General features: G+C 46.1%; 1 protein-coding gene across 1 annotated transcript in view; it reads right to left on the bottom strand.

The window, feature by feature from the left end:
- LOC119393646 (glutamate-gated chloride channel) overlaps nt 1–26,231 on the bottom strand; it is a 78,407-nt gene that overhangs the window by 31,739 nt on the left and 20,437 nt on the right. The window contains exons 2-6 of the mRNA XM_037660756.2: nt 23,047–23,194; nt 13,014–13,093; nt 10,557–10,621; nt 6,527–6,833; nt 1,769–1,909 (exon numbers count right to left, since the gene is read on the bottom strand). Coding sequence (XP_037516684.1) covers nt 1,769–1,909; nt 6,527–6,833; nt 10,557–10,621; nt 13,014–13,093; nt 23,047–23,135 — 682 coding nt within the window. The 5' untranslated portion in view covers nt 23,136–23,194. The remainder of the gene's footprint in view (nt 1–1,768; nt 1,910–6,526; nt 6,834–10,556; nt 10,622–13,013; nt 13,094–23,046; nt 23,195–26,231) is intronic.

Below are 26,231 nucleotides of genomic sequence, written 5' to 3'. Positions count from 1 at the left end.
CAGAATCGACGCCGGCAGAGAACGCGAGCCGTGGCTTCACGTGCCACTGCCAAACGCCTCCATTATTTTCTTGTCTTGAGGTCGCGCGCTCTGCGGTTTTGTTTGTCGCCCAAAGGAAGACGCTGTAGGGTGTTGGGACAACGCAAGCGCAAGAGTCCGAGAGTGGCTTGCGTTCTGCGCATGCGTCCTGGCGGCTTGCGAATTTCTTGGGTCCCATTTCGAAAACTGTCTAGTGTTTCGCCGGAGTATGGATGTGCGCCTTCGAGTAGTACTTTGACAGACCGGGCGTGGTCGACCGTACTCGAGCGCTTATCTCTTCTGGGGGAGTTTTTTTTACGTATTGTGCTTTCACCGCAAACATTGCGTTGAAGCTATACACCACACGAAGGTCACTATGCTCGCAGCAGCGGCCGCGTTTGTGAAAGGAGTGATCTGCTAGCTAGAAGAGCCAAAGCAGGCGTTAGTTGAAGTAACAACTGTGACAGTTCGCGCCCGTCCTATGTATACCTGTGCGTACTTTCCGTGCCTCCTTTGTGTTTGAGCAGCGCGCTGCAAGTTTCGAGCTGTGGCAGTTGTTAGTTCGCACTCGCCTTGTATATTTTCTTTTCCTGCGTCCTTTGTGCTTAAGCAGCACGCAGCAAGTTTCTAGCTGCTTGCCGTTTTTCCTGCGGCATTCCAATTTCTTGCTATCGCATTCATTGCTTCGCCCTTGAGGCGAAACTGTGACTTTTTTTTTTTACTTGTTCTAAACACGTTTAGTGGGGTCTACATATTGCTCTAAATCATTTACCCGTGTTTCTAAACACACTTCGTTCACTGTGTCCTTTGTTCACTTGTCTACTTTGTTCACCGTTGTTTCGAAACCCAACATGCATCATCTCTACTTTTTCTACCATCTCTATTTCTTCTCAACACACCTTACAATGCGCGTTCATTCCTTAGGGACAGCTGCATACAGCCCTGCAATAGTAAATTACACGTTTTTCTGAATGCCTCATCTTTTGTTCTAAACACAGTGATTTCACAGCAGTGGACCACTAACAGTAGAGTGCATCGTACTCCAAATCACCAAACTTATTTTTAGAGCGCTACTCTTAGGCGCCCGTTCCTGCGTTGAGCGGTGTTGCCGTTGCCGTTGTTAGCGTAACCGATAGAGCGAATGAGGACGACAAAGAGCGAACGCGGAGCGCAGCGAGCCGCTGTGTTAGCGTCTGCAATGGCTTGTGCCTACTCGCGCTTCTTGTGACAGCGCAACGCATGCCTCTCGCGCACGGGCACGAGAAAGTGGGCTGGCCTGCGAGGTTTGGGAGAAGAAGAAGTCGTTCGTTTGTCGAAGGAACACTTTGCGCGTGGAACGCTCTAACGGACTCTTTAAGGGCACTTGATAGTCCGGCACAGCGTTCGCGTCAGCCAGTGGCGGCGGAATTTGGTGACGCCAGGTTCACCACGTTACGTGGACGCGAAAACCTAGCATTCTATTCTCCCACTCTCGCCGCGCCGCGCCACCTTGACGCATACGCATTTGCTCAGCTTAACGCCAAATGAAAACACCTAAATAGCTAAATACCTCACAGGTCAGTGAAGCGTTAAGCTGGGGGACCCATCTACCCTTTCCCTAATAGCCCAAAGTAAGACTAATGTTTCTACTACTTCTCAGAGGAAACAAGTAGCCAACACTAAAAAAAGAAATGGAAATGAAACCGGTGGATCATTCTACACGTGGTGTGAAACACGGGTTGATGTATCTTCGCGAGAGCAGATCGTATACCTCTCCATGTGTGTCTCGTGTCGCAGTAGCCAGTCTCGTTCTTGGCCAGGTAAGCGTTGTGCGCCCTCAGCGATGTGGCCGTGTTGATGGACGGCTCGGTTGGGGACCAGTCAATCTTGAGCTGGTTCTCTTCGTATGACACTGCGACAGACAAGAGTGAGAGGACAGAAATATGACGTTTGTTTTTTAAAGAAAATGAGTTGGTAGACAAGTGAAACCATTTAATTGTATTAAATGGCGGTAGTGTCGCTGTTACATCCGCGAATAGTTGACATTAGCAAAGCGAGAAGATTTGTCATCACATAGCCAATAGACTATATTTGCGAACATTAGCCAACATTAGAAATTATATATCGACACGTTTGCACAGCGCATATTGAACGAGGATGTAGGAGAGGACACTGTGTTGCGTCCTCTCTTCCGTACTCGTTGAATTTTCGCTGTGCATACATGTCGATATTTAATCACCAACTAGCCCAATCTACCATTCTATCAACAAATTATATAGCCATGTTCAGTGTAGCGGCATCATCATCATCCCGCACGATAATCATCATCATTTTACTACTTACGCGCCGCGCCTCTCGTGCAGCTCATGCCTAGCGCTCGAGGCGCGAGCAGTTAGAGAACGAGCTCACGCTCCTGGGGGCTGGACGCCGGCAGCCGCTGCCGCTCTGTTGGTACTACGGCCTTCTAATAAAGTAGCGAGAACGGCACGGCCACGTCGGCCGCCTTGACGCCTTCACGTCTCCCTCTCGCTACAATTGGTGACCCGGAGAACACGCCCTTCGCCGAGCGGCCCGCTGCCATGCTTCCGCGACTCTGCCCTCCAGTTCCGCCGTTTCACCCGGCCTACCCCCGAGCGTGGTTTATGCAGCTCGACGCCTGCCTCGCGGTGAACGGCGTCACCGCACAGCCACTGATGCACGACATCCTGCTTGACGCCCTCCCAGCTGAGCTGCGTCATCTGTCCGCCGCGTCGTCATCCAGCCCGCAGCCATACGACGACCTCTGCGCTGCGGTGCTGGCTCGCTATGGCGAGACGTACCGCCCGCTACCGGGGACCCGTGAGTTCCGGGTTTCCCCTCCGCCAACGCGAGCGGTACCATCCGGCCCGCAGCCCTCCCATGACCGCGACTTACCTTCCCCGGCTACGTCTCTTTCCACCTCTCGTCCGGCCACCAACGCAGTGGCCGGACGAACATTTGCGAACATTAGCCAACATTAGAAATTATATATCGACACGTTTGCACAGCGCATATTGAACGAGGATGTAGGAGAGGACACTGTGTTGCGTCCTCTCTTCCATGCTCGTTGAATTTTCGCTGTGCATACATGTCGATATTTAATCACCAACTAGCCCAATCTGCCATTCTATCAACAAATTATATAGCCATGTTCAGAAAACATTATCTAACACTAGCCTTAATTAAACATGATTTAGCCAACCCAACTAAACCAGAACTATCTAGTGTTGGTTGCATGCGAGTGTATACGGTATGAGTACTTATCGGTGTTCCGAAAACGTGGGTGGAAGGGGTCACGTAAGACATTGTCTCCAATATCTGCGACGAATCTCCTTAGGTAGAGCTGTCCTAGTGCGCTAAGCATTTAACGAAGTGAGCGGAGGCGTATATATACCGTATTTATAATGTATTATACGATAGTTTATTCTACTACTTCACAGCCAAGATTTTTTTCTCAATTCCAACTCGGAAAATTACTTTTTTAATGCTCACCCTATAAAGTGCCTTGCGAATCGCGGCTTCCCGTATAATTCGTCGCGTTAATGCGCAGCTGTGATTACTTGGTGGGGCTACGTCGGTGCCGCAGAATGCTTTATTCATCGTGACTGGCGTCTTGACTTCACTGCTTTATAAATTTTGCTGCACTGTTGCTTGTACAGACGGGTCCACTGTTAATGGGAACACTTGCGTGCAAGGCATGTTTGGATTTCGCCCTCTTGCAAAAACATAGTGGCTTAGATTTGCATAAAACTACTGGTGGTTGACAGTTCTGCCTCTTTTTGAAAGACTTGTGCAGTGCATGAACAATGTTTCCCCGTCCACTTGCAGTTAGAGGGCCATTAAAATGAAAGGTGCTCATTGGAGTGTTCCCTTTAACAGTGGACCGTACTGCACATACATTCACACATTTAAAATTGTAAGTGCACAGCGTTCGATCACATGGTGGATACAGTGCAACATGTGTCCTCTATAAGACCTTGCTTTTGGAGAAGTTGGTGCATGCATACTTATAGCGGACTCAGTGGAAAGAACGACACAAGGAAAAGAAAAGCACTATCTAAGTGTAGGTCCAGATTCGTTTGCCCCGCTTAGGGTGCTGGTTGCGTTTTAAACATCCGCGAATTTTCTAACACATTTACAACAAGCACGCTAAATGAAAAACAAAATAATCGCCTTATGATTCCCTCCAAGCTAGCCAAGCAAGATATGTATACCACAATATGACACGGGCCAAAGTAGCCGAACGTACCTATGACGACACCGAGATGTAATACAAGAAACTATTCGAACATGTGCGTAACATATAAACCGAAACCAGAAAAGTAGTAAGGAGAGTTATTATTATAAGTTTGGTACTTACAGCTTGGTCTCTCTGCTGCAGTAAAACGTGTCGGACCAGGAATCGAAGCGCCTATTCAAAGACGCGTTTCGCCCGTAAGTGCTGCTTGTCGGCGACTGCCAGCCTTCGACAATTACATATCCCTCTTCGTTCTTGCCTTACGTCTCTTCTTACGGATAAATCTACCATACACTCTTAATCGTGCCCTGCGTAACGCGCTGCTCATATCCAGGACACTTGACTTTTTCGCGTAGTTTCCTGGCTATAGATGTCACTTTAAGCGGGCCTGATTAAGAGAGCTGAAATCGCTTGAAAACCCAAATTTCTGGTGTGTCTGAAAGCTACGTGGCGACGCCATTTTCCATTTCTAAAGGTGAATACTGCGATGACGTACGATGTACTATTGAATGGCCAAGTTTAGGTATAATTATCCGGAATGTGCTGACAGAGTTGCGCTGAATCGAAATAATAAAGTTCACCATGGCAAACCTGTAAATATTCCTCAGTAGAACAGGTGCTTCCATAATGAAGATGAACACCAGATATCGGACATCACAGAGTGGCGTCACCAGTTAGCCCTGCTACGGCTACAGCCGCTATTGAAAAGACATTTCTGGGCAGCGTCCAGGGTGCGATGGTACACATTACGTATCCCAGGCGAAGGCCCACAGACTGCTGTCACCACTGACAGGTACCGCTGAATAGACGCTTGGTTGCCTTGTCAGGCCTAGTGTGACAGTGCTAGTAATGAGGTAGCGTGCCGAAAGGCCGTTTCCAGGGGCAAGGCACGGACTAATGTTTTCATAAATGTTTCGCTAGGCCGCGTCTAGGTAACGTCCGACAATGGATCTTTAATGAGTCCAATCTATAGTCCGCGCCAGCTCCGTAATGCTCCCCGCTCCGTTTTCACGACGCCAGGATGCACCAAATAATGAAACGGTAGATCCTACGTTCTTGTTATAGAGAAATAAGAAATAGAAAGCCTGGTTATGCCGGAGCTAGAGGTTTCAGAACAAGAAACGAAACGTCAAGTCTCGAATCTTCATTGTTTTCGAGCCCGATATTTTTTCTTCGTTCTGAAGCTACACTGTTCTGCTCACAGTCTACCCTAGGAAAAGATCGATACGTCATTGTGTCAGGGCAGGGCTAAATGGAAAAAAATAAACATACCACAGTCCTTCTAAGTTTATGTATCAGTACAATGGCAACATACAGAAAATAGCTGTAGATGGTGTCGCTGTGGTCAACCGTCGCTTTATTTCGTGTGCTGAGAGAAGCAGATTATAAAAGTAACAATACGGAACTGACGGAAGTCTTGAATCGGCGATTTTGTACTTACACTAGACCATATTCGTGGTCTTCCATGACTACCGCGCGGACAATAGTCTATGACGCGTAAACAGACTTTGAAGGTTCGCTTCTGACTAATCATCATCATCATCATCATGTGAGCTGTTGTATGCAGGTCCCTCCTACTGATCTCTGTTTATCAATTGACACCTTCGTATGTTTCCAGATGCCCCGACTTTGTGACATAACTTAATTATCTGCCGTCCTCAACTGCGCTTCTCTCACTTTCGGCAACCATTTTGTACCTGTATCATGAGAGTAGCTATCTGCACTGCATGTGAGCCTGCCAAGCTTCATTTCTTCCTCTTAATGTCAACTATAACAGCCACCCCCACCCCTCACCTTCTGTTTATTCCACATATCTGTTTTACGTTGCGCCTGCCATGTCTCGCCCCGCGGATTGTTGAACGGTCCTTAACTTCTCAAGCTCCTTTGCTATCCTCGAAGTTTCTATCTTGAATGTTTGTGCCGGCAGAACTCAACGATTATACCCTTTTTCCTGAGATAGCGGCACGTTGCTGGCAATGACTTCGTGACGCGTGTCACTGTGCAATAGCACTTGTCTATCCCAACAACGACAACACGAATGCATCCGATTGGTGCTTGTGCAGATTTGTGGTTCTAAACTGCAACAGTGCCTTTTTCAATCTCCGTTTCAGTGATTCATAAGGTCCACATTCTGAAATGGTTTCCTCTGACATAAATCTGTGGTCCAAGCTAGCTACCGCGCGTCTCTGCCCATTGTAGCGAGAATAACCCACCGAGAGCAACTTTAGTCGGCTAAGCCTTTCTGCGTACGTTCTTTAAAGAAACGGCACTCACTGCTCTCGACGGCAAAGGGGCACTTTGGGTTGTCGAAGGGGAATATCTTGAGGTTTCCCTGACAGACGAGGGTCATGTGACGTCGGAGCGTGTAGAGCACGGTTCCGTTCGGGTAGAGGCGTAGGCCTATGTGTATGGGCGTCAGCGGGGTCTTGAACTCTCCGTGCTTGAGGAAGTAGATGTCGGGCTTCCAGAGGTGTCCCTCGTGAAGCAGGCCGTTCAGGTGGCCGCCGCCCTCCTCGGTGGCGAACCACTGCAACCGCCGGTCCTCCCAGCGCTGGTGCAGCAGAAATTCGATCTCGTATTTCTGCAAAACAATGAAACGGCGTATTCACTAAAACTACATACAGGAAGTTGAGTGGAAATGAGACGGAAGATAAGGGCGCCACAGAACCCCAACGGCAGTTCTCTTTCCTCTCGCAGACAACGTTTGAGGCGCAGTCCCACAACAATTTCTCCAGCCAATACGGCCATAGGCGAGTGCCCAGGTGGGGGAGGGTGCCCAGGTGGGGGCGCTAAGTTTGCTCTATTCCTTTACTCAGTCGCAACTGTTCTGTCATTGTTTAATGTTCAGGGTTATGACGACGCAGGCTTTTGAAGCTAATGGCGGCCGAGGTCCCCTAATGTTGCATTCTGTTGCAGGCACTCTTTACTTCCCACATTTTGTCCTGAAAAGCTGGGCACCAAAGGCAGGCCGTTGTGAGATGCAAGTCATCGCTTCATTTTCATTTTTTTCATCAGTTGCGAAGCTTGGTTTGTAAAACATGCCCCCCCCCCCCCATCCTACCCCTACCTCCCTCCCTCGCCCCTGATGGAGAACCCTGTGCCCGCCTGTGAGTACAGACGTGGGATTTGAGTGACAATCACGCGTTTAATTTGTTTTGCAGTGACATCAAATGATCGTTTAACAATCCCACTTTATCGCTTTATGGAGTAGTTAGAAGTTACACCGGATACCATCCGAGACTTTCTAGATGCGGCGCGAGTGTCCTATTTATGCGCCGGAAACATTTAGGCAAGGTCTTGTTACCTTTCTTCCAACGAATACGGGCATCAAGTTCGAGTGACAGCCGCATGTTCATTCTGAGTTCTTGTTACAAACAATTTTAGTTATTCTTTGAATTTTATAGTACAACCTTGGCGAGAACTCAGGCTTCCATGTTGAGCTAGGTTTTAAAGAAAAAAGGTACAATTACTGAAAAGGTTTTTTATACTTTTCCGGCTTTATCACAAGGCAGTTTTTTGAGCGCATAGAAGCTGAACAGCGACAGCTCATTCACAGTCGCAGGGCAACAACCTCACATATCGTGCACGAGCTTGCGCCACCCACATTAAACCGCCTATTTAAATGGCTCTACGGCCGCTGCGTAACACTAAATTGCTTTAGCATCCATATCTCCAATTTTGTTGGCAAGATCACCGGGATTAAATCGATCCGTGTGTAACAATGGGATTCTATAAATTAAAAAAAGAAAATGCCTCTCAGCGTTTTTTGTTGACAAATAGAAGAAAGTAATGCCGTTGAGACTTTATGCCTGTCTCATTATATATGTATAGTGCAGATGAACGCTGCTCGCGATCTGGAAGTAATACCGGTGTCACAAGGTCACTTTTGATCGCGATCATGGCCGGATCCGGTTTAGGCTCTATCCGGATCAGGGGCTGCTACAAGGTCACTTTTGATCGCGATGTGGCTTTCAGATCGCGACTTGATTGACGCCTGCGTCAAGCTCGATACGAATAAGTTTGGACCGTGTAGCGGCGACCATTGTCGATCGCGATCAGGGCCAATCCGGATCAGATTTCTTGATGGGTGCCCGTGTGACACCGGTATAACTCGGGTAGCCTTTCCCGATGAATCGTTGATTATTTATTTCAATATACACGAATCTTATGTTCACTTTTTGAAAACAAAATTGATCTTTGCTGGCTACGTATTATTTATATATATATATTTACTTGACTTGGAATACGTGTAAAAGTGCAATTCTATGTAGAAAATTAAAATCAATAGTGCACCATATAGCTGGCTGTGTTCCTAACAATGACAATCCCAAATAACGTTTGATATTCACGTCGAGGAAGGAATAGTTTCCGCAAGCATAGGACAGATTCAGCGCGAGTGTCGCACTGCACGTTGCATTAAATCCAGTTACATATTTTTTTAGAAAAAAAAAGAATGCGTATACACTGGCACGACTGAAGTAGTGTGACTTCAATTGATAGCGATAAGGATATTTCGTAAACCTAAACGCCATTGTTTCGGCCGCTTTCATGTTGTAAATGACACAGTAAGAAGTAATTATGAAATTCTGAAGGCGCGCACTAATTATGCATTTCAGTCAACGTACGCAGTTCCAGCCTTTTTAAATTGAAACAAAAACTTGGAAGACGCTTGAGCTGAGCCTTCAAGAGTAGAACGCGATAGCGTAATCGGACACCGTGCGCATCGCTATATATATATATATATATATATATATATATATATATATATATATATATATATATATATATATATATATATATATATATATATATATATATATATATAGGGTGTTTCAGCTAAAAAGCACCAACTATTAAAAAATTAAACATAGGTGCTACGCATCTCCAATTAGTTCAGTATTGTTCTGAGCCATATAGAGCACATCAGAATATTTTTTCCAATCCACCAAGCTCGGTAATTAACAAAGATTGCTTAATGAACTTTTTAAATAGTAACTCTAGAGAAAAGTTTTCAGTACAAAAGTTGTGGCGCTTGTTAACACACATCGAATTTTTTAATCTTTGCTAAGATAACTCCCCTGCCTTATTTTTTTCCGGCCTTTCTTTAAAGCGCGCGAATTTTAAAAAATAGCACGTGACTGCCGCCCAACGCGCGGCGCTTTTAGTGCCCTCAAATGTAAGTTGAACAAATTACCAAAGGCTGCTCCGCGCACGAAGGTCGATTGAGCAGGCTGCCGGTGACTGCGATGGACGCTAAATGAGGATACAGGCGTACCATAAAAAAAAAAGAAAGATCTACCAAATAGCGGCCGTCACGTGTGAGTGCATCTTTTATCTTGGTCCTGCACCACGCTGTCACCCTCGCCCCTTCCAATTTGTTTCTTCATTGGTGTGAAAAAAGAAAAAAAAAATGCCTTGCCTACATCAACTGCTACCTACGGTCTCATGTAGCATTTGCTCCGCGGCTGCCGCTTTCTTGTTGAAGAATTTTTATTTGTTGTTGTTGAAACGGTATGCTCATTTTGCCGCTTAACGTCCATCGCAGTCACCGATAACCTGTTACACCGATCTTAGTGCGCGAAGCAGCCTTTGATAATTCGTTCAACTTACATTTGAGGGCACTGAAAGCGCCGCGCGTTTGGCGGCAGTCACGTGGTATTTTTTAAAATTCGCGCGCTTTCATGAAATGCCAGAAAAAAATTAAGCAGGGGAGTTATCTTAACACAGATTGAAAAATTCGATGTTTCTGAACAAGCGCTACAACTTTTGTATTGGAAACTGTTCTCTAGAGTTACTATTTAAAAAGTTCATTAAGCAATCTTTGTTAATTGCCGAGCTTGGTGGATTGAAAAAAATATTCTGACCTGCTCTATATGGCTCAGAACAATATTACCCTAATTGCAGACGCGTAGCGCCTATGCTTAATTTTTTATTACTTGGTGCTTTTTAGCTGAAACACCCTTATATATATATATATATATATATATATATATATATATATATATATATATATATATATATATATATATATATATATACGTGTGTGTGCGCTCTCGTGTGTATGTTGTTCATTGCTAATCTCGTTATGTAAAATACTCGCGCGAGGTCAGAGATCCAGTCAAGTAAGCCCACTGAGCGAGGTCCTGTCGCTTCAGTTTCTCGAAGTCACAGGCCGCGAATGTTGAACAAACAATGAAATCAATTCAAATCAATTCAAAGACGCTGTCAACATCGCGAGGCCTCTGACATTGCGCTAAGAACAAACACCCGCAATGCTTCACGCTGGAAACGTCCTTCCACTCACCAGGCTTGACTCGTCCGGCGAAGAAAGGGTCAGCAGCAAGACACTAACGTTGACTTGGGTCCGCTCTGCCGGCCAAGAAAAAAAAATAAAGAGAGAGAGAGGAAAAAAAGATGACACCTTTGAAAGCGCGATCTGCCTTACTGTTCCATAAACAGGCTCCTCGACATATGTCGATACCACACGAACACGACGATCGACCCGTCTCGCATCTGAGAGCTCGTCCCTCAACTTGCACGAAGAAATGAGAACCTTCAGAGTGTTTTCTACAGGAAGCTCTCCACTGTTTGCTGAATTTTTTCCCGCCTTTATTTTATCATAAAGTGCTATTACAGCTATAGTCATTCCGAGGGCTGCTCCCTGCAAGAGAGCTGGAGGTAAACACCACGTTCTCAAAACACGGTGGGATTATGTCGAAACTACAGGAATGGACGCGAAGAATAGAGATCGAACCAAAGTTACAAAGCAAACCAACCTGGGTTCGTCAGGCAGAAAATATTGAAGAAAAATAAAGTTTCGTTCCAGTCGATTTTTTTTTCTTTCTACCGCTGGCCGAGTGTTTTCTTTTTTATTATTATTAATATACTGCGAACTTTTCCTTCTGAAGAATCTCGCATGGTTTTTCTGGTGTGTTTCGGGCTACAGTCGGATGGATCACATTTTTTCCCTTCCCTGAACATTCCTCCGCCTTCAGCTTTCGCATGCATAACCGGTATGCCAAGTTAGAGGAATATTTGCTTGCTAGCAAGTGAACTGATAGCTGTGGTTGATAGTGGCTTGATAACAGCCGCACAAAGTGAATATTTTTCTGTTTCTTACACGAAATATTTAGGGCTCTAGCCGAAATGACTGTGGCATGTTTACCTTTATAACTTTCAAACGTGCCTCTTGACTTAGTCAATGGCTTCATTTTGAACCTTCATCACAATCAAGCACACCTCCACAGCAGCCCCGCTTTCTCCTAGCTTTGTTTCAACTCATAGCACGCTCTTTAGCGAATATATTGTGTGTTGACCTTTGAGGAACGTGAAAGAAATGCCGTCTACGTGCACGATCTTAAGCTTAAGCTTAAGCTTCGTTAAAAAGTGTGTTTTTAGTGCTGCAGATTATGGAAGTACGCAGCAATAAAGTTGTTTTCAGCCCATAATTGATGCGCAAGGAAGGTATTCGAATGACGCTCCAGAGTTCAGCTGCGAGCGCTCATTAGAAGTAAGCTGCGCTCGCAATGATTTCCCGAAAGTCTCCTTCTTGTTTATTTTTATCGTGTTCCAGAAGGGTCCCAGACACCCAAGAAAGAATCGCGGCGGCCACAGAGGGAAGGACTGCTTTTACCTTCGTCACCGCCATTGCTAGTTGTTTGCAACTTCTCTCCTTTAATGGCATTTGGGGGACGTCCATACGGCACGGCGTACTAATGAACATGCCGATGTCGCTGCCGGCGCGTCTCGAGAGGAAAGATACGTGCAGAAGAGTCCCTAATGTTCGGTTTCCTTCGTGAATTTTCTGCGCTGTTGACAAGCACCCGTGGAAGGAGAAGACAAAAAAAGAAATGGAAGGTGCCGAGAGGGAAGGGGGATCTACTATTAGTGCACCCGGCGGCGCTCATCAGCGCAAAGGCACGCGTAAGTTTCTCGCTTTCTGCTGAATACGACGACTGGAAGGAACGTGACACTTGCCGAAACCAGCGAGGAATTCCAGCGCCTAAAGGGCTTACTTTTGAAGCTTGCACCGCACCTCTTTATACGTATGCGCGTTTTTTTCTTTCTTTTCGATGAGACATTACTTCTAAGGTCTTAATTTTCTTTCAGAATGCCAATGCGATTAGAAAAACGCTACATCTCGTTTGTAGGTATAACGTGGCAGCAGAAAGCGCAGGACCGGGTTGATTGGCGGAACATGGGAGAGGCCTTTGCCTTGCAGTGGGCGCAGACAGGCTGATGATGATGACATCTCGTTTTAGTACGTACACTGAGTGCTGGTCTGCCCATGAAATACTGATGCATGGTATTCTGTCATCCTGCCATAAATACGTGAATAGAAAGTCGCAAATAGGCGTAGCGTTATTGGCAAGCGCGAACAGCTTCGTAGTCGCTCCTATGACGTTTCTTTCTTCTTTTTTTCAATCCGAGTGAGTGGAGTACCCACGAATGCACAAAAAGTGTTGTCCTCCTTAAAACATTTAGTTGTTAGACCGCTCTTGTGTCGTGTACATGATTCTAATCCTGTGCCTTGTTTGCAATGGCCATCGTGAGTATACTTCAACTCGTCCAAGTTGGTATGCCTCCTTAAGAAAATAACAGGTTCAGCTTATTGACATTTACGGAGATCCGGCACCAACAGGAATCAAAACCGACAATCAGAACCACCTCTCAACGAAGGTCGCAATGTTCTCGCGGCCATATACATAGTGTTTGCAAGCATTCATTCAGCCCAAACCGCGCGAAACAAGGTCGCACACACCTTGTGGTCGTATCCGGTGGTCGTAACGCACCGGGTCTAGAAGGTAGTCGAGGATCTGTTTGTCCGTGTAGTTGTGGAACCTGCAAAACCAACTGTGTAAGTACTCTGGTGGGCTAGATTGTAGTTCGAGATGTAGACGCAACGATAGAAATACACTACTTGAAAAAAAAGAAGACATGAACCGACAGTGCGCTGACTTAATACTGAGAAATATGCAGCGCACACTACAAAACAAGGATTGCTACGGGTGTTATTATAGCCTCTTCGGCCGAATAGGCGCTTACCTTAATGTCAGTGCACTGTTGGGGGTCGTATGCTTTCTTTATTTTCGTAGTGTAGTGCCACTCCTACATTCTACATCATATAATAATATCTAGAATTTAACGTCCCAAAACCTCGATATGATTATGAGGGAGGCCACAGTGGGGAGTTCCGGAAATTTCGACCACCTGGGGTTCTTTAACGTGCACCTAAATCTAAGTACACGGGCCTCAAACATTTTCGCCTCCATACATTCTACGCCAATCGAGTGCGCGCAAATGACGTCGAGAGAAAGCGTCACGGTTTATTCGCTTCGAGCCACTTGGCCAGTTTCTCAGTTCTGAGAAAAGTAGGGTGCGATTGGAAGGCAACCTAGAATAGCGAACTTCGCTGTTTTTTTTTGTTTTTTTTTTTGAGCAGCAAATGTTCACGCATGGGACACATCACTGCTACTCTATGAGACATGGTATACATACAGAAGTATACCAAGCGCACAGTGTTGTTAAGAAGAAAGACGATAAAGAGAATGCCATTTGTTTAGAGCTCGCTCTTTCGGGCTGCTCAACATTCCCACTGTGTTGTTTTGTTTCACCTCGGCGCGACGCAATGAAAGCTAAGCGTTATACTGGCATCTGAAGCCACAGAGTTGCGCACGTTTGGCCCATCGCCCGGAGAGAACTTACGACAGGCGAGGGCTTTTCGGCATCTGCAAAACACATATACACAACCGGCAAGTGCTTTATATAGAGACGACTCTTTTTCCGCAATTGCCCGTTTCTTAGGCGCAAGTGGCAGTTGTATTACAAATGCAAACGCCACGAAACCAAGCACACTGCTCTTGCGTAAAGTTGGTCCTATGTCAAGCCGGCTTTGAGGGAAAGCGAAGCCCGTGATGGAATGACCTAGAAGCACGAGCCGGACAAGGTTGGCCACTCAAGGTTTGCGGACAAGCTGCCAGGCCTAGAGGCTTCCGGAAGCCCGAGTACTGCGCCGTCAGGCTTTCGCTGTTCGCGGAGTGCGCAACGCGGCCGCATAGATAAACAGCATGGAAGCAAAAAGGCACTGCGCGAGCGCAATGGTTGTTTGTTTGCTTAATTCCATACCCACAGAGAATACGTCGAGAGGAATTCTTGCACTGTTCATGTAAAGCGACGGAAACATGTGGTGAATTTACGAAGCTTGTCATGCGTAAGTGATGCTTCGCAATGACCCGCAACACCCGCTGGTGTCCTCGATGAGACAGTCCCTTATATCTGCTCTTACTAACAGTTCTTTCGCAAGAACTTTGTTTCGTGCATTCTAGTCCTGCTTCTAGAGCCTCTAAAATTAGTTAGCGTTTCTTTAATTTTATACTGTACGAAAGAGACTAGACAGACAGGGCCGACGCGGACAAAACGCTAATAATATAGGTACCGTTATTAATGTAGGCACCGTCACGAGTCGCAGCCTTGGTATAGTAAAGTTAAAAAGGGTTCTTGTTGGCTCTTGTGTCCGAAAATCAGTAATTGGTTTAACGCGGGCTCAAGACTGCTTTTTTTAAATTTACTTTTCTGTTTATAGAGGCACGGAACTAGTGCGTCATTATTTGACGTGAAGTAAACAATTCTACTTTAAGAATAATTCACCTATTGCCTATGCTACGAAAATTTCACACACACACACACACACATTATATATATATATATATATATATATATATGTATATATATATATATATATATATATATATATATATATATATATATATATATATATATATATATATATATAAAAAAGCATATTCGTGAGAGGAACTAATAAAAAAATCCACGCATATCCACGAACTGAATAATGACGAGTGGGCGGAGCACTGGGGTTCGTTCGGTAACCGTGAATCTACCGTGACATTGCCCACTCGCGCATGTAAATGAGTGACAACGCCTGTGCACAGTTTTATATACAATCTGTTTTATTGGTCACAACTCGTATGTCGTGTTGAGTTGCGGATTCCGTTTTGCCTTCTTTATTACTGTTTTGTGGTCCCTGGAATGTAGAGCCAATGGTTCTTCGATCGGATCTATGCATGGACGAGGTCTATGCATGCTACCCTGGTGGTGGTTGGTTGTTTGCAATCGTACGAAATGCATCGTACACTCTAAGAAAAAAGAGAGTCAAAAGAGGGTCATGGAACCGTGACTCTCTTCGGGTGTCCATCTGACTCCTTTTGGAAGGTACAGGCAGAGAAAAAGAGTTCGCATTTGGGAAGGAGTCACTGGACCCTCCTGAAGCGCTTTTCGATTGGCTTTGGTATACGGAAGAGCCGCCGTATACGCCATACATATCGCACGCTCGCCCTTTGGCGCCGTTGTGGCGCCTTGCTCGGCAACGTAGACGGGGTTGGCGCCGGGGTGGCGCGCCGCTCTCCTCTTTCAGTCGTCTCAGTCTCTCAGTCTCCTGGTCTATTGGAATGCGTTGCGTGGTTGCGTAGGTTGCGCGTCTTCGGTGGTGTTGACGCCGGCTCGACGGGCTCGAGCCGTGCACGAAGTGACGCTTGAAGGGCGGAATATTCATGGAGCCGCGCACACCGACAACGGGCGCCAGTTAACGGTGAGTGTACTGCTTTCGTAGGTACTAATTATACAGCTTTAGCTGGCCGTCTGCAGCAGCTCTGCGGAACCTGCCAGCCATTTTCAACAGTGGCCTGTATCCGCGGGGCTGTTGCGGATGCCCAACTAAAACTGTCAGTTAACGAGTTGCCACCGTTATGCGCGTTGCTGTACAAGCTCCCATAAAGTGAGCGATGGAAACAATAATTGAGGGTCATTTCTTGCTGATCGCACGTCGTGTCTGCACTACTGAAGGTGCAAGATGTCGTTTTGAGATGCACTTTAGTCTACTTCATAATAACATTTCCATCGACCTTGAGTGTGCAGCGTGCTTCCACGCGTGGGAACGTGAAAAAAATAAACTGTGTACAGAACGCTCAGACGCACTATATGTAATGGTTTTTGTTGGCTTAAAGACGGTAGTTTGAGGTGCAGATATAGTACGGTGGCTTCCAGAACGTACGCGGTAGTCATTCAAGTTGGACACGCCTCGCCGGTAAGGTGAAAAAGCTCTAGACTTTCGACGGCGCGCGTTGTTGCGGCCGCCGGCGTGCACTCTTTTCCCTCGTTTCTGTTTGCAGTTTTCATGGTTTGCATACACTGCGATGACGTTGGGCGCTATAACAAAATCGAGTGAGTGTACGTGATTGTCGGAGTTATGTGCGCTAATTCTAGCATATGACATGTCTGATCTCGACGTAGACGGCGTACGCACGCGCTGGGTGTCGTTCGGGCCCTCGTACTCGCATCTGTTTATCTGAGTATTTAAGGATGGGTTACGGTTTGTAAAACATGCGGTCAATAACCGCTCACGGCATGCCTCTGACTGCCGGAGGATGTGCTTTGTTGTTTTGTTGTTAGCCTTTATTATGTCTGTGTGAACCACTTATTGGGTAGGTTTTGCAAACCTTTACTGCAATTTCATTTTCTCATCATAATATCACGTTCTGCTTTTCAGATACCGTTTTTCATGGTGCTCACGCTGGACAGGAGCGACAACCTAGCAAGCCACAAGTCTGATGCCTCAAGCCGTTACCACTTTTTGATTTATTCTTAATCACAAGGAATAAATATGGAAACATGATGGCGATTTCTGCTGTTCATTTAGCACCATATGACACTGTGCATATCACAGTCACGCATTTTAGTTGGCTATACTCATAGAAGCATGTTAATGAGGAATACCCAAACTTCTTAATTGGATATCACAGACCATCTTTTCGCGTTTTCTATATAACTTTGCTAGAAAATATGTGTTGTTTTGACGAGTTTTATTAAAATAATGCTAAGACTGAACTATTCTTTTTTTACAGTCGCTGGGCAGAACGGCAAATATTATTGGACTTGCTTAAAATGAATACTCCACTATTTTCAACAGTAGTCGCGCAAAAGTAGAGCAATGATCAAATGAGTAGCTTCAAATACTTGTGGAGTCGCTTGATGCTTCGGTGTGGGTCCCTTGACCCCCCTAGGAGCGTTACCGGCAAGAGTCGTCTGACTCCCTATAAGTGGTAACGTGATCTTCCCGATGAGAGTCTTTGCACTCTTCCTAGAGGATCAGGGGACTCTCCTAGAGCGAGCCGACCCTGACCCACCAAGAGAGTCACCGTGACTATTTAAAGAGAGTCCTATACGTGGCAAGTCAGAACTCTCCGAAAAGAGTCACGCATACTCTTTTTTTTCTTAGAGTGTAGAGCGTATCGAGATGTCATATGTTGCACAAACCAGTTGTTGTCCGTGATGTCAACTTTCAAGTCTCCGATCAGTACGAAGGAATTGTTCTTGTTGTTTGTTTCGTAATCGAGCATGGCTAGATCGATGTACTCTTCTACGTTGCCTCGGGAGAGATTCGGAACCAAGTACATTGTCCTGACGACAATTCCGTCGGATAGTTTTATTGTAACGTGTTCGCCGTTGCGAGATCGACTCGTCATTGATAGGTCGAGGTCCACCGCAGTCTCTGGCAATTTCACGTACATCCTAACACTACCCACCGAACGCTATGCTTCTGTGCAGAAGACAGGGAAGAATCCATCGATGTACTGTATTCTCGCGTTCCACGTTTCGGTAAAGCAAAGGACGTCTGCTTTCGTTAGTATGGGATCTCGCTCGATGTCGTCTGCATGGGATTTTGTGGCAAAAATAGGATGTGTGGTATGGAACGCATCTGTCGAAGTGAATGATGACGAGTGGGTGCAGCTAGGTCCTGAGGTCCATAATGTCTACGTTGTAGTCGCCGACTAGTATAAAGGGTTCGTGCTTGTAGGAGTTTTATATTGTTCTGTCACAATTATGATTACTATTAGTGTACTGTTCAACCTTTTTTGTGTCTCACATATGTTACCCCAGCGTTGCCCCATATAATGTAAATTGAGTGACATAAAGTGACATAAAGAGTCGACGACAAAGCTCGGTCCTAAGGGCCATAATGTGTACGTTGAAGTAGCCAACTAGTATAAAGGGTCTGCGCTTGTAGGTGTTTTATACTGTTTTGTTACAATTATGAGTGCTGTTCGTCTATTGTGAACGTTTTTTTATTCACATACACATATGCTTCGACTATAGCAACGGTTTTCTGACCACCATGACAGCGGACAGTGAGCGTCAACGACAAAGCTAGGTCCTAAGGTTCATAATGTATACGTTGAAATCGCCGACTGGTATAAAGGGTTTGTGCTTCTAGGTGTTTTATATTGTTCTGTCGTAATTATGATTAATATTAGTCTATTGTTTAACCTTTTTTAGAGGATTTTACACCGTGCTGTGCCGTGAGCACGGACACCGCACAACGGACAAGCCTAGATCCTGGGATGCTTCGACCCTAATAATCGTTGGGGTTCGATGTCATAAAACCACGATATTATTATGAGGGACGCCGTAGTAGAGGGCACGGCAAATTTTGACCAGCTGGGGTTCTTTAACCTGCACCTAAACCTAAGTACACGGGTCTCAAGCATTTTCGCCTCCATCGAAAATGCGGCCGCCGCGGCCGGGATTCGATTCCGCGACCTTCCGGCCAGCATTCGAGCACCATAACCATAAGACCACCGTGGCGAGTTGTGAGAGGAACGGTCACCTGAGATATAACCCGCCATCAGAGCAAGTGGGAGTCAATCAAGAATTGACTGACACCGTTAACGAATGAATCAAATATCTGAAGTAAGATAGACCGCACAATGATTAATTCTGAGTCATTCCGTTTAATTAACAAGATTTATCCGGAGTTCTCTACTCCTACAACATGCCAAACATGCCACGAAACCACAGATCTCACTCATATGCTGTGGCGTTGCTCCGCGTTACGCAGCGACAAGGAAAACACTGAAGAGCGGTGGGACACAGCTCTGCGTAGTCCGACATTAGAGGGACAATTATGGGCAGTCCAACGGGCCCGCGAAGTGGCCGAAAGGCTAGGTCTTTAGGTCCCAACGTGGGAGCGGCCCGCTTCGGGCTAGGAAACTAGCACGACCTATTGGACCTCAATAAAGTTCTTTCATCCGTCCATCATCCCGTACAGTGGCATTCAGTGACTGTAAGAGGTCGGCGCGACAAAGCGTACAATGGCGATCGTTCAAGCTTACTGCACCGTCACTTCTAATTCTAAAGGGAATAGAAACGCTGCGCACAAATTGTGTTTCGGGTGCCAGAAATACGTGTACTCAATAACCAAATCAAGACCACCCGTTAGTATATAGGGTTACTAGGATATCTTAAGAGGCTGCAGCGAGCAACGAAAAAAAGGAATGCATCACTACGTATCGGGCAGCACTTACGCTTCGTCGTTGAATGTTTAGATTCAGCTGCAGCATATACACTTCGTCATCCTTCGTATCGCCTCCGGCTGCGTGTAGCTCGACGTCGCTTTAATGAAGCCTACCAGTGCGTAACGTGAAAAGCGTCTCGAGACTACAGCGACCATCGGAAAACTGCGAACGCGCGGTCATTCACTTCAGCAAGAAGAAACTTATTTGTCGGCTGTCCTTGGAGAGATAACGTGTACACACGAAGCAAAACATACAGCATAAGTAACATTAGGCGCATTTAGCTTTGGAGATTAAATGCGCTGCGTAACTGCTGTTGTAAACTACTTTTTACGGGCTTCCATGGCAACAACCATTCGTTTGACATTAGGGGGCAAAAAAAAAAAGATGACCTTGTGGAGACGCTTAGCATACACGTGAAAAAAACATGGACCACATTTACGAAGAACGGGTTTTGCCCACAAAATCTAATAACCGCCAACAGCCTGCAAAGATGAATCCGAAAAAAAAAAGAGAAAATAAACGAAAAGAAATGTGTTCCGTATCAAGGATTCAAGGACTCGCAAGAACTACGGCGCATTGCGGAATCCTCAGAAAAGTTCGCCAAACCCGGGCACATTGGTTCCGTAAATGGTTTTCGTGCAGAGCGCCGGAACAAGCAAATGGTTTCAGCGGCCATGTATTTTGTATAAGAGGCGCCCAGACAGCGTGGGCAGCTCATCAATTCGTAGAGTGGTTTACGCCTACACCGAAAAAACACAACTCGTCCTTGCATGTTATCTGGGGTGCACGCAGACTGCTTCACCACTGTGGCGCGTTGGCTTAGAGTACGAAAATAAATACAAGTAGGGAGGGCAGTTCAAGCAGGGATATTTCTGGTAATCGTGCTCCTTGCACTTAGCCCGGAGTATATGCACTGCGAGGACGAGCATCTATAGCTACGGCAGCGCGGGTCCGTTGCAGTGATGCTTTTCAGGCTGAATTTGGTGATACCCAGCTCCAGTAAACCGTTTTGACGGCTCAGACGTAAAGTTATTCGACTGGCTACCTGTGACATAGGGAAAGTTCAGTTGCTGCAAGTTTACTGGTAGTATCGTGGTGCATTTGTAATTGTAATGTAATGCGCCTCTTGGGGAGAATTCCCTCTAAGAAAATAGAAGTAACATATCACCACACACAATAACGTTGGCAAAACGAGTACAAACATTAGTTTCTTTTCTGCTTCACCCAATTTCAGACCAGGCCTGTCACTATGCAGTGGAAGTTCAGACACAGGCTTTTCCGCTAACCTAAATACCTTACATTCAACTCTGTCCAATGCGTGCTGTGCTTCGTTGACGCGTTGTTGGTGTTAATTTTCTGAACCGATGCGTTCCTGACCTGATTTTCGTGTTTCCAGGCAATTACAAGACCGTTCTTGGTAATTCGAGGAATGCTGAAATTATTGCACACAATGAATATAACGCGGTCACATTGAAATTCGGGCGTATAAGGTTGAATTATTCTTATGTTCTTATTCAAACGGTGTTTCATCGGAACTCGCTGAATTTTCCAGCCCGATTTCCTGAATATGCTGTCCGCATATTCAGGAAATCGGGCTGGAAAATAGCTGCCACTGTCGATTAATTGATAAAGTACCGCAGGCGTAATGCCGGAGACGTGGGTTCGGTGCCTTTCTTCTGCAGGCTGTACACTCGAGTGCGCTTTATTTGCATCTTTATTTTCGTATATGCAGTTCAGTTCAGCAAAGCATTTCATCACCAGTTCCATCATTTCACTCGTGACTTCTCAGGCATTCTTATCTCTATACGTACGGGCGTAACCGCAGTTGTAGACTCAACATATCGAGTTCCCCTATTCGGCTCATAGAAGGTACATATATACTACGAATAATTTGTTTCAACCGCGTTCCGGCCTTCTATCCAGACCGTGTTCCAACCCTACTGCGTGCATCGCAGCCCGTCTCAGAGGGAATCCATTCGTAGATGTACTCAAGAGAAGCCGACGCCCCTTGAACTATCCCTCAGCAGGACACACGAGAGCTTCCGATGCTGTACGCAAGCAAACTACGCCCCCTCCCCCCCTCGACGTACGCGCGTACGTTCGTCGCAAAAAAGGTCAACGCTCCCCAGCCTTTTGTTCACTGCCCATCCTCTCCCATTTCTCTTTCCTTTATACATAAAGACTATAAGCCGAGTGAGAGGGCGCGACTCTCGGACAGCGTTTACTCAATTATTTCGTCCTTGAGACCTGACTTAGCGAGTGAGTTATAGTATGGTCGCGGAAAGAACGTCATCTTTTTTTTTTCTTTTTTTCCTTCGCTCTAACTCGCGATTTTCCTTCATCGCTAACTTAACCAAGGCGTACGCCAGCCAACTTCTCCCTGCCTTTTCAGGGACGGCAGCTTGCGCCAGTGCGGCGTTTTTTTTCTTTATTATTGTTAATCTTGCGACCCAATCGCCTCCTACTCAAGCACCCCAGACAGTTTTTCAGTGCTTTCGCCATCGACGTGTCCAGCTTTTTGCGGCCGTGTCTGCGGACAATGACCTACCGCCGTTTGCGTATTGATCTCACTATACCGATGTTAACGTCACCAGGGCTTGGCCAGGAAGCGATCGACGCTGTCATAATCCGAGTGCACATATTTTTTCTTCTTAGTTTTTTCGTCCTTTAAAAGTACTCAACGGTGCCTAAAAACAGTCTCAAAGAGTCTCGACACTACAGTTTCAGTCTTAATTTTCGTGACAAGTTAAACCGGAATACAAAGGTCGAGCCGACGTTTTACTCCAAGAGAGCAAGTTGACTTCGCAAAAGGAGTGAGACGACGAAGATGGTCTTACACAGATGAGAAAGATGAAGTCCATATAAATGCCTTATATAATCGTCAAGCCATTAACATGTCTTCAGTGTTTTGTTTTTTTTTTCTAAATTTTCGATAGTCTTGTCATGACAGTATAACTGACAGCAACTCTGGCATGCCCCCGTAAACAAGTCTTCGCAAGTGCAGTAGCGACAATGCAATCTTGAAATGCTGACAAGTGAAACTGCGTATTTTCTACACTCAGCTTAATCTTAATGTTGAGCGCGTTTCGTGGCAAATAATTACGGAGGGATCATAAAATTTTGTAATTGGTAGAGTACACTTAACTGGTGGAGCATCGGACACGTAGTTCGAAGGTTGTGGGATCGGATCCCACCGGCAGAAAGGGTGCTTTTTCGTCCACTTGAATTCCGCTCAATTTAGGTCGTAATCATCACACTACACTTAAAAACAACAAGTAATGTACCCTACACTTTGCTTAATTTTCTGTTAGTTTCATTGATTTCGTGTGGTTGGTCACATACGAGCCAAGCACTCAGGAAGGAAATGTAGGGATGTTTCAAACGGCGGATGGGGGGGGGGGATTCCCCGAGTAAGGAGTATACCTGATGAGGTGCGAGTCAGCCGAGGCTGCCACCGGCGGCAGCAGCAGCAGCAGCAGCGCGGGCAGCAGCAGCAGCGGTAGCAGCCGCATGACGCCGCCGCCGAGGAGGGGGTCGCGTGCAGCCGTCACAGCATGCCGGCCGAGCTGGCCTGCGTCCAGAACAACACTCTTTATTTTGCGCCATAGGGGACAAGGGCGGCATTCAGAACACTGTCCCTTGAGCGGAGCGCGCTTTCGGATAGGCACTACGAAGACGTCGCATACTTCTCTAGCGCGAGCTTCTCGTGATGACTTGACGGCCTCCGCTTTAGGTGTCAAGAACTTAAGCGACGCAAGCTATGCGAAAAATCTGGGCTGCCAGGAAAGCTCAGTATAGGTTGCTGCTTCTTCTATTTCTTGGTGTTTCCTTTGTGTACGTATCTTTGTATTTAATTGTGTAAGCTCTACAACTTCCTTCCTGCTGAACATTAGGTTTGTACTCGTCAGGCTGCCCTTGGGCAGCTTTCATCTACAACCCCTTTATATGTCTTGCAATATGGGAAAATAAAAAAAATTAAATTGAATTCAACCACTAGCTCCGGCACTAGTGTGTGCGACAGCTTCCTGTCAATCATTTTCATTCGATCAAATCCAAATATCTTCATTTGATCATTATCTTTCTATTTCATTAGATCAATCTCTTTCATTAGACCAGTAGATCATTTCATTAGATCAATTTCTTTCATTAGATCAAATAGATCAAAAAGTCACAGGGCGTATAGATTCCAGAATGTAGGCCGAGTAATTTATAGCGTGAGAACTTAACCAAACGTAGCCTAAGTTATCTTGACATCAATCTGCGTTTCTGCGTTGATTGTCGAAAGAGAGAGAGGGGGTATACAGGAAAGGCAGCAAGGTTAACTAGACTACGTCCAGCTTGCTACCCTGCTCATGGGAAGGTGAAGGGAGTAAAAGAGAGAGAGAGAGAGAGACATATTTCACAGCACACACGCACAGTGCAGCGTATCAAAAGCGGTAGCTCAATTCCGCTGCATTCAAGAACTGCAGGAGCGCTCATGTGGCTTTCTGGTCTGATCGGCTGTGAGGCTAGGCTCCCAAGATCTTTCCCTGACTAAAAGGCCGTTCATCAAGTCTGCTCAAGGCGCACAGTCCGGTGATGTTGGTCAAATAGGGTATATTAACGCGATAGCGTTAGAGAGCTCGTGTCGCAGAAATTCCGGTGTCGTGTCGGCGTCGGCACCGTTGGTTGTGAGCGAAAAATCATCCGTGAGCGAAAAATCGAGAAAGTAGCAAATAAAATAAACGATAAAATCTTCGGTCCCAACGAGGATCGAACCCGGGCCGTTCGCGTGGCAGGCAGGTGTCTTACCACAAAGCCATGATGTTACTTGCAGCTGCTTCGGAAAAAAACACTACATAAATGTCATGTAGTGAAAGGAGTCTCAACGCATTTTGTTCGGCAGGTGTCACGACGAAAACGAGCCCATACGGCGATTTGTAGGCGCAATCGCGAGGCCATCAAACTACGTCGAGAAAAGGCCAGGATAGTGCAGCCATCGCCGCTAAATACACACACGAACTTTCAAACAGCTCTAAAAACGGACAACTATGTCCATCTAGCGGAAAACATGTCAAGCCAACGCAGCAAACGCTAGATAATGTGCTGCCATCTGTGAGGCATTGTGAGAAATAAGTCTCGACTTTTCATGGCATCCGAGAAGGCGGGCGCGCGGCGTATATCTTGGAGGCCATGCGACTCTTGCTTTAGATCGAAAGCCTGTACAATTCGCGCGCATGCCTGCGTGTGTGTGTGTAACAATACACATTAATAAGCATGCACTTAGTGGTTGAAGTGCGCACTGGGGGCCGGATTTCGCTATCGCGTTCAACTCTTAAAGGCGAAGCTTACGGGTCCCCCAATTTTTTGATTTGCTCAAAGCTCCAGTTATCACACATGGGTGAATACGCCATGCCAGTGCGATAGCTGAATATTGTTTGTGAACGCAACACCGAACCACAGCCGACACACCATTGTAGCGTCACGTCGAGAAATAATTGTTGGCATTCGTCCATGTGACTACATGCCACCCATTTCCTCTGTCTGTGTATTCTTAGCGCTTTACTTGCAGCGTGGTTAATTCAGGAAGGGAAGCAAATCGTTTCGAAAGCTAGAGAAGTGGGTAAGCGCATACAGTTTACCAAAAATTTTATTTCTGGCGCAATGCTTGACACATGAGGATAGGACAGAGAAAGAGACAGATAAGCGCCAATATACAGCCTAACTCACCCTGGCACAGAAAGGTGGCGCGTTCGTCGACCTCGGTACAATGCCATTACGAACGATGCCGCTCAACATTATTCGGAGAAAGCGAATGCTAGCCGAATTACTTCTCTGAATCGGCGTACCTTGTTGTTCGACGAATCAGCTCATTTCACTTTCGTAAGTCCCTATTTACAGTGTCGAAGCAATCACGAGTTTGGTCTCCAGGGTGCGGTGTAGACAAGAATAAAGGCTGGAGCGCGGCCAGTCGTCACGCGACCGCTATTGACCTTCTCCAGGTCTCGCGCTTCACCTGCCTTTGTTAACTCCAAGAATATATCGAATGAGCAAAGCACTGCCAGAAATGCCTGTAGGTTTTTTTGTTTTTTTTTAATGCCAGTAAACCTCGCGCTACCTCACAGTTTCCTGCGGATGCAACATTCGTTTTGGTTATCAAACAAGAAAGAGTACTTGATTAAATTAAAGATATGTAAAGCAATTGTTTCGCAAGATTCTCGCGGATTGGGCACTATTTTGGAGAAATGAGGTAGGAACGCGAGCAAAAAACTCAAACGGTGCCTTATGCATTCAGCTAAGACGACTCGAAGGCGAAAGCCATCTTCTGTTTCTTCTCAGTCGATGCGTTGATCGTGCCCCGCCACCATCTGAAAGCTTTCTGCACCTAACGTCGTTTTCCCCTGCCTGCAGGATCGGAGGCACCTCACCTGGTTTTGCCCTGCCTCGGTGATAGGCGCACCTTTGACCAAGTTACGATGTCATGTGATGACGTCACTATGTGACGTTACGTCACAGTGACGTCATGATGACGGCATATGGTGACGTCATCGCGTGATGACGATTTTTTTTGCATCACTCGTGTTTCACCGACGCCGCGGGACGTCGACGGTCACGATGAGGCATCTGAG

This window comes from Rhipicephalus sanguineus, chromosome 5 (assembly GCF_013339695.2).
Source record: "Rhipicephalus sanguineus isolate Rsan-2018 chromosome 5, BIME_Rsan_1.4, whole genome shotgun sequence".
Lineage (NCBI taxonomy): Eukaryota > Metazoa > Arthropoda > Arachnida > Ixodida > Ixodidae > Rhipicephalus > Rhipicephalus sanguineus.
This window is presented reverse-complemented; position numbering and strand designations above follow the sequence as displayed.